This window comes from Crotalus tigris, unplaced genomic scaffold, assembly GCF_016545835.1.
Source record: "Crotalus tigris isolate CLP2741 ecotype Arizona unplaced genomic scaffold, ASM1654583v1 scf7180000017792.2578787, whole genome shotgun sequence".
NCBI lineage: Eukaryota > Metazoa > Chordata > Lepidosauria > Squamata > Viperidae > Crotalus > Crotalus tigris.
Genome location: NW_024096639.1, coordinates 1,957,205 through 1,970,077, shown reverse-complemented (window position 1 = coordinate 1,970,077; position 12,873 = coordinate 1,957,205). Strand labels below are relative to the sequence as shown.

General features: G+C 35.1%; 1 protein-coding gene across 1 annotated transcript in view; it reads left to right on the top strand.

The window, feature by feature from the left end:
* The window catches only part of EPHA4 (EPH receptor A4), a 185,525-nt gene that overhangs the window by 102,813 nt on the left and 69,839 nt on the right, over window positions 1–12,873 (top strand). The window contains exon 5 of the mRNA XM_039342469.1: window positions 1,690–2,028. Within this exon, the coding sequence (XP_039198403.1) occupies window positions 1,690–2,028 (339 nt within the window). The remainder of the gene's footprint in view (window positions 1–1,689; window positions 2,029–12,873) is intronic.

The window sequence follows — 12,873 nt, the reverse complement described above, 5'->3', positions numbered from 1 at the left end:
TACAAGTAACTATTTGTTATCTGGCATCTTTGTAGGGATTTCTATTAGACATTTACCATTGCAACCCATCAAAAATAATTTATTAATCTGATATATTTGTCATCTTTTCTCAGGGAGCTCAAGATGTAGTATTTCTGACAGGAGATACAGTAAGAATTGAATATTAAAGACAATTTACATGATTTCCAATTATAGGGAGAACAATCTCCTTTCATTAATGCTCACACAGATGCACAATGAAATGTTTTTTCACAAACAGTACTACCATTGTCTCACATATTTATGTTTGCACATATTTATCATAGCTACAATATTTTTCTTTAGGCTCTCCAGACATGTATATACTTGCACATGTATACTCCCACACAGACTGCTCACCTTTTCCCCATTAACAATATCTTTTCTCATTCACAAGTGTGTATCTCAGGTACAGATATCCTTCTACATAGTTTCCAAAGGCCAGCTTTACCAATCTAGTGCTTTAGTATATTAAATTAGAACCCAGTTATACATATGTGTGGTTTGTATAAAATGCAAGCTCACACATACCTGTAATATCAGACCCTTGGAAGCCATACAGACATTACCTGAAATATATTAACCTTCCAGTGCCATTCTATGTCCCCTAGCCCACCCCTCCACAAAAAATCCCAAATGAATTAATATAGAAATGCTAGTTAGAAAGGGGAATAAACATGTGTGGCTGGAAGATTAGAATAATGAGTACTTAAAAGTGAGGGAGGAAAGTTGAATAAAGGTTTGCTTATTTTTACTTTTGATGTTCAGTGACTAGTAAATACCAAGATTAGGAAGATGATCAAAACAAGGGCCAGGCTAAAAGAACAGAAAAAAAAAAAACATTTCATTCACACACCAGCTCTTCATTTTAAGGGTATTATGATCTTGCTTTGGGCCTTAGTTCAACAATTCGCACATTCAGAAATTGGTTGCTGTGTTCTGTTTTTTTCAGACTAAAGTACAATACATGCATGTAGGCAGTGACATGCTTAGGCTTAGTAGATAGCAGAAAATTGTATGACATCTCATTCTTACACCCCAAATCATTCAAATGAATGACTGATGATGTTATATGTGGGTTGTGGTTTTTTGTTTTTGGTACTGCACAGCACATGGTATGTTGGCCATTTGCTTATACATTTTTCTGTCCAGCCAGATATTTACAAATGGAAATCTATTTGGAAATATGGATGTAGCTGTACTGGAACACTTTTTATTTTAAGGTAGCTTCTGACTGAAACAAAAGCAAGCAAACTGCTAGAATTACTTTTTGCAATGCATTGTGTATGAGGCTTCAACTCAGGTCAGCAAAGTATATCATGAGAACTCCAGGCTGCACACACCTCTGTTGGGTTCCTTGAAATCCCCCTCAACTGTAATTTTTAGTATGAGAGAAAGAGGAATTATGAAAACATGGAAGCGACTCAAGTAACAATTTACAAGTATTTAAATGAACTGAAATTAAATGTAGTATTTATCCTAAGTATATCTCTTTGTCCTGAATTCTCTACTCTTTGTGGAAATCAGCACATAGCATAATGTTCAAAGTGCCAATTGTAGTTCTTGAATCCAAAGAAGTTACATAATCCTATGTAGATAGTTCTCTAAAGAGGCTTTCTATATTTTTTTATTTTATTTAGGTAATTAAAAAGGGATGCTTTTCTTTTGCAGGCCCTCCATCTGCTCCAGAGAACTTGATTTCCAATGTCAATGAGACATCAGTGAATTTGGAATGGAGTTCCCCCCAGAACAAAGGTGGTCGTGAAGATGTCTCTTACAATGTGGTGTGTAAGAGATGTGGAGCTAGTGATCTGAACCGCTGCCGGTCCTGTGGGAGTGGTGTTCACTTCAGCCCTCAGCAGAATGGATTGAAGTCCACTAGGGTTTCCATTACTGACCTTTTGGCTCATACGAATTACACCTTTGAAATCTGGGCAGTGAATGGAGTATCCAAGCAAAATCCAAGCCAAGACCAAGCTGTGTCTGTCACTGTGACCACTAACCAAGCAGGTAAACTTTTTATTATACTTTAATTTTCCCATTCATTGGAGGTGTCTCTGCCAATTCTTAGTCATCCAGGTCATGGTTGTCCCAACAGTGCTTTTTTCAAGAGGCAACAGGACTTTGTTTTTCCTTGAAGAATTTTGCTTTTCATCCAAGAAGAGATGAGCAGCAAAATGTCTTCAAGGAAAAACAAAGAAAGTCCAGTTTCCTCTTGAAAAAGCACCTTTGGGACTCATTGGAAATAGTAACAATTTTGGAGGTGAAGAGGGCACATTTGAAATTTTAACAGCATATTTTGGATTTGGTCTTGAAATTCTTACCCTAGAAGATTTATCTTTTTTTTAAATATTTTTTTTATTTTTCCAAACTCTCCCGCTTACATATACTGTGATATTTATCAGATGTTAACATACATTCTTTTTACATTCATATATAAGATACTTTTAATAAAATGAAATAAATACATACACATGACTTTTGGTGTTGCTTGCCCATTTCCCCTTTCACTGTATCCACACTCCTTCTTCTCTACCTTCTTTCTCCCTTTCTTCTCTTCCCTACTTCCCTCTTTTTCCTCTCCTTTTCTCTTTCCTTCACCACTCTCCTCTCCTTTCTCCCCACTTCTCCTCTTCTCCTCAAACCTTCCTACTTCCTTCTCCCCTTTTCTCTCTCCTCTTTTCTCTCTCCTCTCCTTTCTTCCCTCTCATCCCTCTTCAGATACAATTCAGGGGTAATGTCCGAGCAACTCCTCTCTCCAAATTTCCCTATCTGTATTATATACAATAAGATTAATTTTCTCTTACATTAATACTTCTATTTATCTAACCTTCTCGGTATATACTTCTATAAATATTTATACAACCCCCAGTTATTTAATACTGTGTCACCTGGGTCTCCCTCCTTATGTGCTCCCCTAGAAGATTTATCTAATCACCAAATGGCTGAAACTGTGGGCATGGCCAGTCGCAAAATTACCAATTTAGCAGAAGGCAGCTTGAGTCCCAAGTTGGTCTCTGCCATTGAAATACCTATTTTTAGAATGTAAGATATTGCTACAAATACGGTTTGATGGGTTGCTTTCAAAGATGTATTCTTCTTACTTAATTTGTTCTGCCGACAGAATCTTTAAATATCAAGAGGGGTAGGAAGCTACATGTTATAAACTGAGGGATGCAAGGAGAAGGTAGGCTTTTGCTGTGAATCGGATCTGGATAAGAACGCCAGTATCTATAAATTGTGTAATAAAATAAAATTTGCAGTGCAAATTCTCTGCATCCAGCACTCAGAACACTTTTTGCTTTTTTTCAACTATCACCTAGCAATCATTTCAACAATCTATAACAAAGAAAAGGAAAACACATTCTGTGATAAAGTTTAACACAATGCTAAAATTGTGAAATATATTCACAGTCATTGTGTCTCTTTGGCTGTATGTACTTGATTGTGTATACTAATCTGTGAAGATATCAGGAGTCATATGATATAGGAAATATTACTTTTTACTGAAATTCATCCTATTCTTTCTTGGGCAGAACTTTGCAACCTTCAACCATAAATTTGCTTCTTTTTATATGGAAGATAAGTAAAGTAGATTCCAAGGAATAAAGTACAAAGATAAATTAGCTTCAGGGTATACTCAAATGTTGGCTTCTAAAAATTATATCCCCTGCAAACTATCACTGAAATTAAACCAATGATTATCATTGTTCTAAAATATATTATTTTGAACAGAATATAAATATATATGCTATAAATAATATAAAGATTAATTTCAGTGTAAATATTTTAATAATTTGCTTTTATCAACCATATGCAGCATTTCAAAAACCAAGTTGGCTTCTAAATCAGAAGGTGGCAATCCAACACAAATGAAAAGTTCACAGTAATTATAAATAAAAGATCTGACCTTTTATTTGTACCAACATTGAAATTATACAATTTGTAATACTATTTAGTTTTAATGAGGCAAAGCCCAACCATATAAGTATTTCCTAGGCAATTGCATAGTGTATATGCCTTTAAATGGGAACAATGTGATACTTTACTAATAATATTTATGTCACGAAGATATAGATTGGTAATCATGGATATTTTCTATTTTATTTATCAACTTGGTGAACTTTAAACACTATAGTTGGCCTTCCAGATTGTTCTTTAATTGTGATGTGCAAAAAGTATGCTCCAAGAGATTCCTTCTATAATGAACTCTTGGGACTCCTCCCTTCCTGCCTCAGAGGCATATTAGGAGTTTCAAGATTGCCTTAAATCAGGGATGTCAAACTGCCGGCCCGCAGGCCAGATGCATCACGTGGAAGCCACGTCCACAGCATTGCCGGCAATGGCAAAACTGTCCCGATATGTTGCACGATGTCACATGACGTCGCGAGTTTGACATGTCTGCCTTAAATGATCTGGACCTGACAGAAGATGCATATTCCTGCTTATACAGTAAGTGTGGATTTGTATTTGTGCAAATAAAACATTTGCAATCTTTTTTTTAGTATCAAGAAGTGCAGGCTTAAATAACAATAGATAAATACTATTTTGTACTTAAAGTGAACATATGCATATGTTGCTATCTTAATTATTCGTGTTGCTACACTTATAAATTCTACCTCAATAAGACTATCAGATGCATCTTTGTTTGAAGATTGATATTTAAAATGGTATCTTGTGTTAATTCAGCTTTTTTATTAAAAATATATCTGATACTCTGTTGGAACTGATATTAGTTTACATAGTATACAAATGTGGATAATAGTTCATTACACTAATGCTTCAACTAGCAATTCTGTTACAGTAAACTTACTATCCAACAGGTAAACTAATAATAGGTCGAATGGAATTGTCTCTATTACATACTTTGAGTAGCAAGATTGTATGCTTATGATTTATTAGTTTGGATTAGATTTTCTAGTCTAAAGATTTTTAAACTTTCAGTTCTTTAACTTCGATGGGTTGGTTAAGCCTACAATTTTTTGTCCTCCCCGAGATACAGGAAGTCCTTGACTTATAACCATTTATTTAGTGACTGTTCAAAGTTACAACAGCACTTTAAAAAGTGACTTTGGATGATTTTTCACACTTACCATTGCAGCATCCCCATGCTTGACAACACATTTATGACTCACATTTATGACAGTTGCAGTATCCTGAGATAAGGTGATCAGCTTTTGCAATCTTCTAATGAGCAAAGTCAATGGGAAAACCAGATTCACTTAACAACCCTATTACTAATTTAACAACTGGAGTGATTCACTTAACAAATGTGGCAAGAAAAATCATATAATGGAATGGGGCAAAATCCACTTAACAAATTTCTCACTTAGCAACATAAATTTTGGGCAGAATTGTGATAAGTTTTTTGGTAAGACATAATAAGAATTAAAAAAATTAAGAATTTTTAGAAATATGTTAGATTAGTAAAACACAATGCAAGAATGGCAAACAATTCCCATATATATTACATTAAAAGATTGGTTTCAATGGGGAATCAGTTGAAATATCCAGATGAACATTAGAACATTTCAGGATATCCTAGTCTTCTCACCTGTTTTGTTGTTAGTCTTCTGAAGTTTGAATTTCTAAACACACACACACACACACACACACACACACACACACACAGAGAGAGAGAGAGAGAGAGAGAGAGAGAGAGAGAGGGAGGGAGGGAGAGAGAGAGAGAGAGAGGGAGAGAGATGAGTTAAGAGGGAAAGTCTATAAATAAATAAACAGACTTTTATCTCACAGCATTTAAGTAAAGATATTTTAAAATTGCAGCTTTAGTCAGAGAAGGATCTTTTGTATGAAGATATTCAATTCTGGGTGATTCCCCCCCCCACTTTCTTTTTTTACCCCATTGTGTCTAGCTGTCAGCTTGCCTGTTGTAAATCTTTATTTTAGAGAAATTGAGATTTGTAGATTATTTTCTCATAGTTGTCTTATCTACCTCCCTGTATATATCTGCATAAGAAAATCATTCTTGTTCTGTAAATGTTCTTTTAAACTTTCCCTCAATTTTCTGTCATGTCAGATATGATCTATAATGCCTCAGAATTATAAAATGAACACATATTTCTACTAGCTACATTTATTTGATTTTACTTCAGTAGCACCCAACTTCCAGAAGCAGTGCCAACAGTAAACATTGAAGGATGTTATAAACAAAGAGAAGTAGAATTACACTTTGTTTTTTCTAATTAAAGCACAGTGTTGAATGGGAAAGGGGAAGGATCAAAAGAAAGTGTTGTTCTTATATGTTTTTGTCTATATTCTAAATAATCAAACACCTAGGGTGATTTATTTCCATGTAGCTCACAAACACAGGAAGATTCTATAAAAAGAACCAATTTTTTATTAGTATTTTTGGTATGATATTTTCAGAAATCCCTGCTTCCCTTCAGATATATTGCACCACCTTGCACAGGAAATGGACAAAAGATTCTGTGTGTTTTGCCACTCTTATTTCAGCTGTAGAGTAGAATATTTATAAATCTAATGCAGATCTATTATTATGTTATGCCATGAGTATATGCTGCTTTCAGTACCAATGATGGAAATTGCACCAGCATCAAAGGCCCTAATTTGAATTCAGGCACTAAAGTAAAATCTTCCAAGCCAACTATACTATGCTAAGGGTGTTTACCTTTCTATTCATTAAACCCTTTTATTTCCAACTGTTTCATAACACATGTATCCACACATATACTCCTCTCTCCTTCTCTCAGTAATATGCAGGTGAACAATTTAAATAAGTAGCTTTAAAAGCAGATACACATTTTTGTGCTTAAAAATGAAACATATTTTTCTAGGTTGTGAAATAATTGAGAATATGCCAGCTGCTACCTGAGCCTCTTTAATTAAATATCTGCTTATTTAAATTACTGTATAATTTCTTTTTTTCCCAACCTGTTTCTTTCATTGATTTCTATGTTTTATCAATTTATTCTGTATATGAGGTAAATAGGATTTTTTTGAAAAAGAAAGTAAGATATAATGTTTAAATGTCAATAGCTTGATATTTTATTTATTCATTAGGAAAGCCAATGCATGCTTGTTTCCTTGGCTTTCTTGAGTTAATGTTTGGTTTAGCATGTGTAAGGAAATCAGTAACAGGAAATCAAGTCAAACTAATGAGAATTATGTAGCGTTCTTAATGTTGGAAGAGCCAAGGTCATTCTTATTTTTGGTGGGACTTAACTGTAAAGACTAAAGCTAAGTCCTTTGGAAATTCTGTTTCCTGTACTTGTGAGCTTCCATCTGCCAGTTGGCTTTTGCCTTGCTTGATAAGAATGTAGCCGTATGATGTCTTGGTCCAAGAAGAACAAAAACACATTTACTTGGCAAAAAAAGATGTATCAATGGGATTTTAAAAAATATAATACTTTGAAACAAAACAAAAATCCAGGAAATCTTTTGCTTTATTTATGCAGTACATTGCATGCTTCATTCATATACATAGTATGCATGCTAAGATGTGATTTTTAAACCATTGTTAGATGAATAAACCACAAAGGATGAGATCATACATGGCACTAATCCATAAATATTTTTAATATATTTTATTAATTTTTTACAATAACAATCTTTAATGCTTAGTAAACAATGTGTTGTCTGAGTTCATATATTTAAAAACAATAATTAATTTTTATAATTGATCAATATGTTAGTTGATAATATATTTCCTTGATCCGCTCTTCTTCTAATATTATTCTCCTTTTGTCTACATTAAACAAATATAATTCTTAATAATTTAAATACATTTTTCTAGTATTTGTACATATAACAATAACATCAACATATAACATTTTTTCTAATCAGCTTATTTCAACTGTATTTATAGGAGTCATGTTATTAAGTCATTATATGTCCTGTTTTCAAAATTATTATTTAAGCTTAATTTCCCGTCAGTATTGAAACCATTCTTATCATTCATAATTTTCTCAAAATTCATTATCTTTGAATATCCACATTTTTCATTCAAATACAACGTCTCAATATTTTTACATTTCACATATTATAAAAGTATTATATCACTTATATATCTTATCCCTCTTACTATTTCTTTATTTTTTATATTTTTAACTGTATTCAAACAAGTGTTTTGTCATATACTATTCCATCTGGTAAATTGAATCACATCTCTTAAATCTAATTCTAATCTTCTTCTTTCGCCAGGTCACTTTCCAAATCAGTAGGTTTAATTTGCCAGGTTGTATTTTTGTAGATATTGTTAGGGATAAAGAAGACAAATTAAGTAGAATATTCATTTTTTGTCTCCCATGCTTTAAATGATTCTCCTGACAGCTCTTTAATCCATTTTATTAAGTGTTCTTTTTTGCCCTCAAGTTCTAGAAGGTAAAACATCTTTTTTATTTCCTTTGCTGTAGCAAAATTTTGCAGATTTTCTTTTGTTTGTATTAAGTTGTAGTTCTTTTCATTTGTAGATTCCATATTTAAGTCATTTTCCTCTGATTTGTATTCTATTATCTGATTTATTTGTTCATTCTTTTTCATCATTTTTGTTTAATTGTGAGTTTAGGTTAGAGATATGTTCATTTATGTTATCAAAGTTGTTTTTAATCTTATCATGATTTAAGACAATTGTCATTTGAATCTGTTGCAGCATTGCATATATTTTCTCCTGGAATGTATTTGCTTTATCTTGAGTCATTGTTCCTGCAGATCTCAGATGTTCCACGCTGGGGTCTTCAGAAGGGGATGTTAGGTTGGTTTTCTGTCACTTTTAGTTAAATAAACAACATCCATTTTGTTTCCCTCCTCTAAGTAATTTTTCACCGGTACTAAAGTCTCTTTAATTAGCTTTATCAAACCAGCCCATCTTAAAATCCAAACAACCAAATCTTGTGTAATTCTTATCTTTATATATGGTTTTTGTAATCTGTTTCCAATTATCTAAGCATCACTGAAAACAGTATTTTGTAACAGTTCTTTTTTTCAGAGATCTTATGATTATCAGCCAGCTAAGATTTCAGTCCAAAGTGTTTAACCACTTGAAAGTTTTCCAGTAACTTCCCCTTTAGAATATTAACCAAAGGCCAAGGTTTTTCTTTCTCTGTAACAATTCTTAAACTTAAAAAAGCAGCTCATTGTATTTAAGATAAGATAAGATGACCTTTATTGTCATTTTTTTTTTCCTGTGGGCACAACGGCACACATCAAAAATGAAATTTAGTTGCCCACTCTCAAAGTGAAACACATACATGATGCACACCTAAACATACTATGAACATCTGTATAGACCCACATCCCTACATATACGTAGCAAATAAATATTAAATACTGTCTATCTTGAATATATAACGGAAGGAGGAAGCTTGAGAGTTCACAAGGTTAATGCTGTATGGAATGAAACTATGGCTGAATCTGGATGTTCTGCTATGGATACCACGAAGCCTCCTCCCAGAAGATAACAAGGAAAACAGATCATGAAGAGGATGTGTAATGTCCCAGATAATCTTACAGACCCTGCTCAAGCAACGCTTCTGTGCTATGTCCTGGATAGGAGGGAGGGAACTGCCAATGATCTTTTTGGCTATTTTCACCACTCTCTGCATTGCCTTCCTATCTGAAGCAGTGATGCTTCCAAACCAGACTGTGATGCTATGTGACAGGATGCTCTCGATCATCCCTCTGTAGAAAGTGGTCAGGACAGGGGAAGAAAGATGTGCTTTTCTCATGCGACATAGAAAATGCAGGCGCTGCTGTCCCCGCTTCACCAGATTCTCACTGTTGAGTGACCAAATCAGCCTACCCGTTAGCTGCACACCCAGGAATTTGACACTGGTAACCATCTCCACAGGTGAGGCATTAATGCACAGAGAAGTGTGGCTGTGCCTGCCTTTTCTGAAATCAACAATGATCTCTTTGGTTTTTCCGGTATTTAAAACTAGTCTGTTTTCCTTACATCAGTTCACCAATCCCTCAACTTCCTTGAGCTAAGCTTCCACCTTGTCATCCTGAATAAGGCCCACTATTGTTGTATCATCTGCAAACTTCACAATATGGTTGGTGGCAAACCTAGCACAACAGTCATGAGGCAACAGGGTGAACAGCAGCGGACTTAAGATACAGCTCAGAGGAGAACCTGTGCTCAAGAAAATGGTATTAGAGGTATTTGTTCCAACTTGCACATATTGGGGCCTGTTGGTAAGAAAATCAAGAATTCAGTTGCACAAAGGAATGTTTAAGCCTAAAAAGCCCAGTTTGTCTACTAAATGCTGGGGAATGATTGTGTTAAACGCCGAACTGAAGTCGACAAACAGCAAGCGCATATGAGTATTTCTTTCTTCTAAGTGCTTCAGGCTCAGATGGAGAATGGAAGAAATAGCATCCTCTGTAGATCGATTTGGTCAGTAGGCAAACAAGCGGATCAAATGCTGGCAGGAGGCTAGATACAATAGTGTCCTTTATCAGCTTCTCAAAGATTTCATGATGGTGGATGTCAGTGCAACTGGACGGTAATCATTGAGGCCTGTAATTCTGGACTTTTTTGGTGCTGGCAAGATGATGGCCATCTTAAAATATGATAGGACCACTGCCTGCTGCAATGAGAGGTTGAAAATATCTGTGAGTACACAAGCCAGTTCCTCTGTGCATTCCCTGAGGACTCGTCCAGGGATGTTATCTGGGCCTGCTGCTTTCTGAATGTTAACTGTCTTCAGTGTTTTCCAGACAGAGGTGACATCAAAGCTTGGCACTTGCTCATCAGGATGGGGCACAGCTTTCCTGGTAGGAGTACTATTTGATGCCTCAAATCTACCAAAAAATGCATTCAGTTTGTTTAGGAAGTCTGTGTCATCCTTGCATCTTGATGGAGCCATCTTGTAATCTGTAATGGTCTGGATCCCTTGCCACATTCGCCTGGTGTTTGTTGGGTCCTGAAAAAAGTTCTGAATTTTCTGCCAATGGGCTTGCTTTGCACCCTTTATGGCACTTTTCAGATTTGCTGTGGCCATTCTAAGTGCCGCATGTCACCAGATTTAAAAACCACATTCCAATCCCAGAAGGTCAGCAATTTCTAAACATATATAATTTCACTCTGTAGTAGATAGCTCATAGCTTTGTTCCCAACTGTTTTTTTGTTTTGTTTTGTTTTGTTTTGTTATTTCTGGGTATCTTGCCAAATTCTGAGTCAATGCAGCTATAGTTTTCTCTAATCCTCCACTAGGTGTCAGTAGCTGTTCACTGTCCAGCTTTTAAAGCAAAGACGAGTTGTTGTTATTTATCATTTCATCAATGCTTTTTCAGCTATGGAATTTTAACAGTCTTAGGGTTTTTTTTTCTTAGTTTTCAAATTTATACAGACTGTAGTATTTTTAATCTCATTTCAATATATTTTTGTTCTCTATAAGAGTTTAATTTGCTGTTTCCATCTATGAGAGGGTGGGCGTATAGTCCCTTCCCTTCTCACTTTGGGAGGATTTTTGCTTCTTGAGAATCTTTTCCACGAAATCATATACAAAATAGGAGAGAAAAGATCGAATTCCTCACCCAGTTTCAAGCACGGTGTTCACCGTTCTGATTAGTGCCTTTGGACTTTAGCTGCAAGTAGCTTGGGCTGGTCACTGAGCTATGGCCAGCCTTTCTCCTGTCAGGTTAGAGGGCTTCCCCCAGATTGAGCAGAATGACTGCTGTTGTTCTGCAATCATCGGGCACTCCTCTTTCTTCATCACCTCTCCGGGGCAACTTTAGACCCATTTAGTGTCACCTGGCAGGGCAAAACTAGCCGTGGGTTGCGGAGCTCTGCAATCCCTCCGCTGTGTGCTATGGCGCAAAACCGGAAATGATCCAGGTTTTTTTTTATATAAACTACAGTAAATGGGTTCACTGATACCAAGCTAAAACCAAACAACACATTACGACTTAATGCAGTGTGTGAATCCAAGCTGTGTCTTTAATACAATAATCCTTTTTCCCTGTGTCATTCTTACTTGATTTGGGAAAGGAGAAATTAGACTGAGCAATGTTATAAATTCCTGACATTTTAGAATTCTATCGGTTCATGACTGTCTTCTGGAAATGCCAGGTTGTTCAGTTCTCTTCATTCTGACTGATTAAAATTATGGGGGGGGGGAGTTGGGAGAGAGGAGAAATAGACAGGTTTTTAAATATCAGAGAAATATTTAAAGCCAGACACATCCATAGAACTGATGATATGCAATCTTATTGATATTGTAATGGAGACATTGTTCTGCTTACCAAAGAGACACATTATAGCAGATGGTAATGAAATTTGAGGAAGAGTTAATTTTCTTCTTCCTTCTATTGCTGGAAGATGAGGTTAACCCAGAGGAAAATTCAGGAATTTCTTAACTCATTTTCATTTTAGGGTCAAGGGTTCTGACTGTTATTATTATTACATAGACAACAATTTGAAATCACAGATACCAGAGATTCTTTATTTGGTATTGGCATTTATACATATTGAGTTCTTTCCAAGGACATTGTATTTGTAATGTATCATTGTAGTAAAGTGCTGATCCAAGCAGTGTGGCCTTTTTTAATTGACAGATGGAATTTTTTTCAATGTGCAGATTTTCTAAGTGCTATTGAAGACTTTTTTGGTATGACACTCAAAGTGCTGATAACCATTGGATTACATAGCTGTTTTTTGCAACCATCTTTCAGTTTTGATTTTCAGGTATTGATATTTATGATTTCCATCTTCTATTCCATCATCTCTTGGTATTGCCACACTTTCCTTTCTTTCATCAATACACCAGTTAAATCTGATGTATTATGACCAAGAGTTTATCAGTTTGCATTTGGAAATTCCACAATAATTTAACCTACCCAGTTTTAACTACTTTTTCAACTTTATATCCCTGT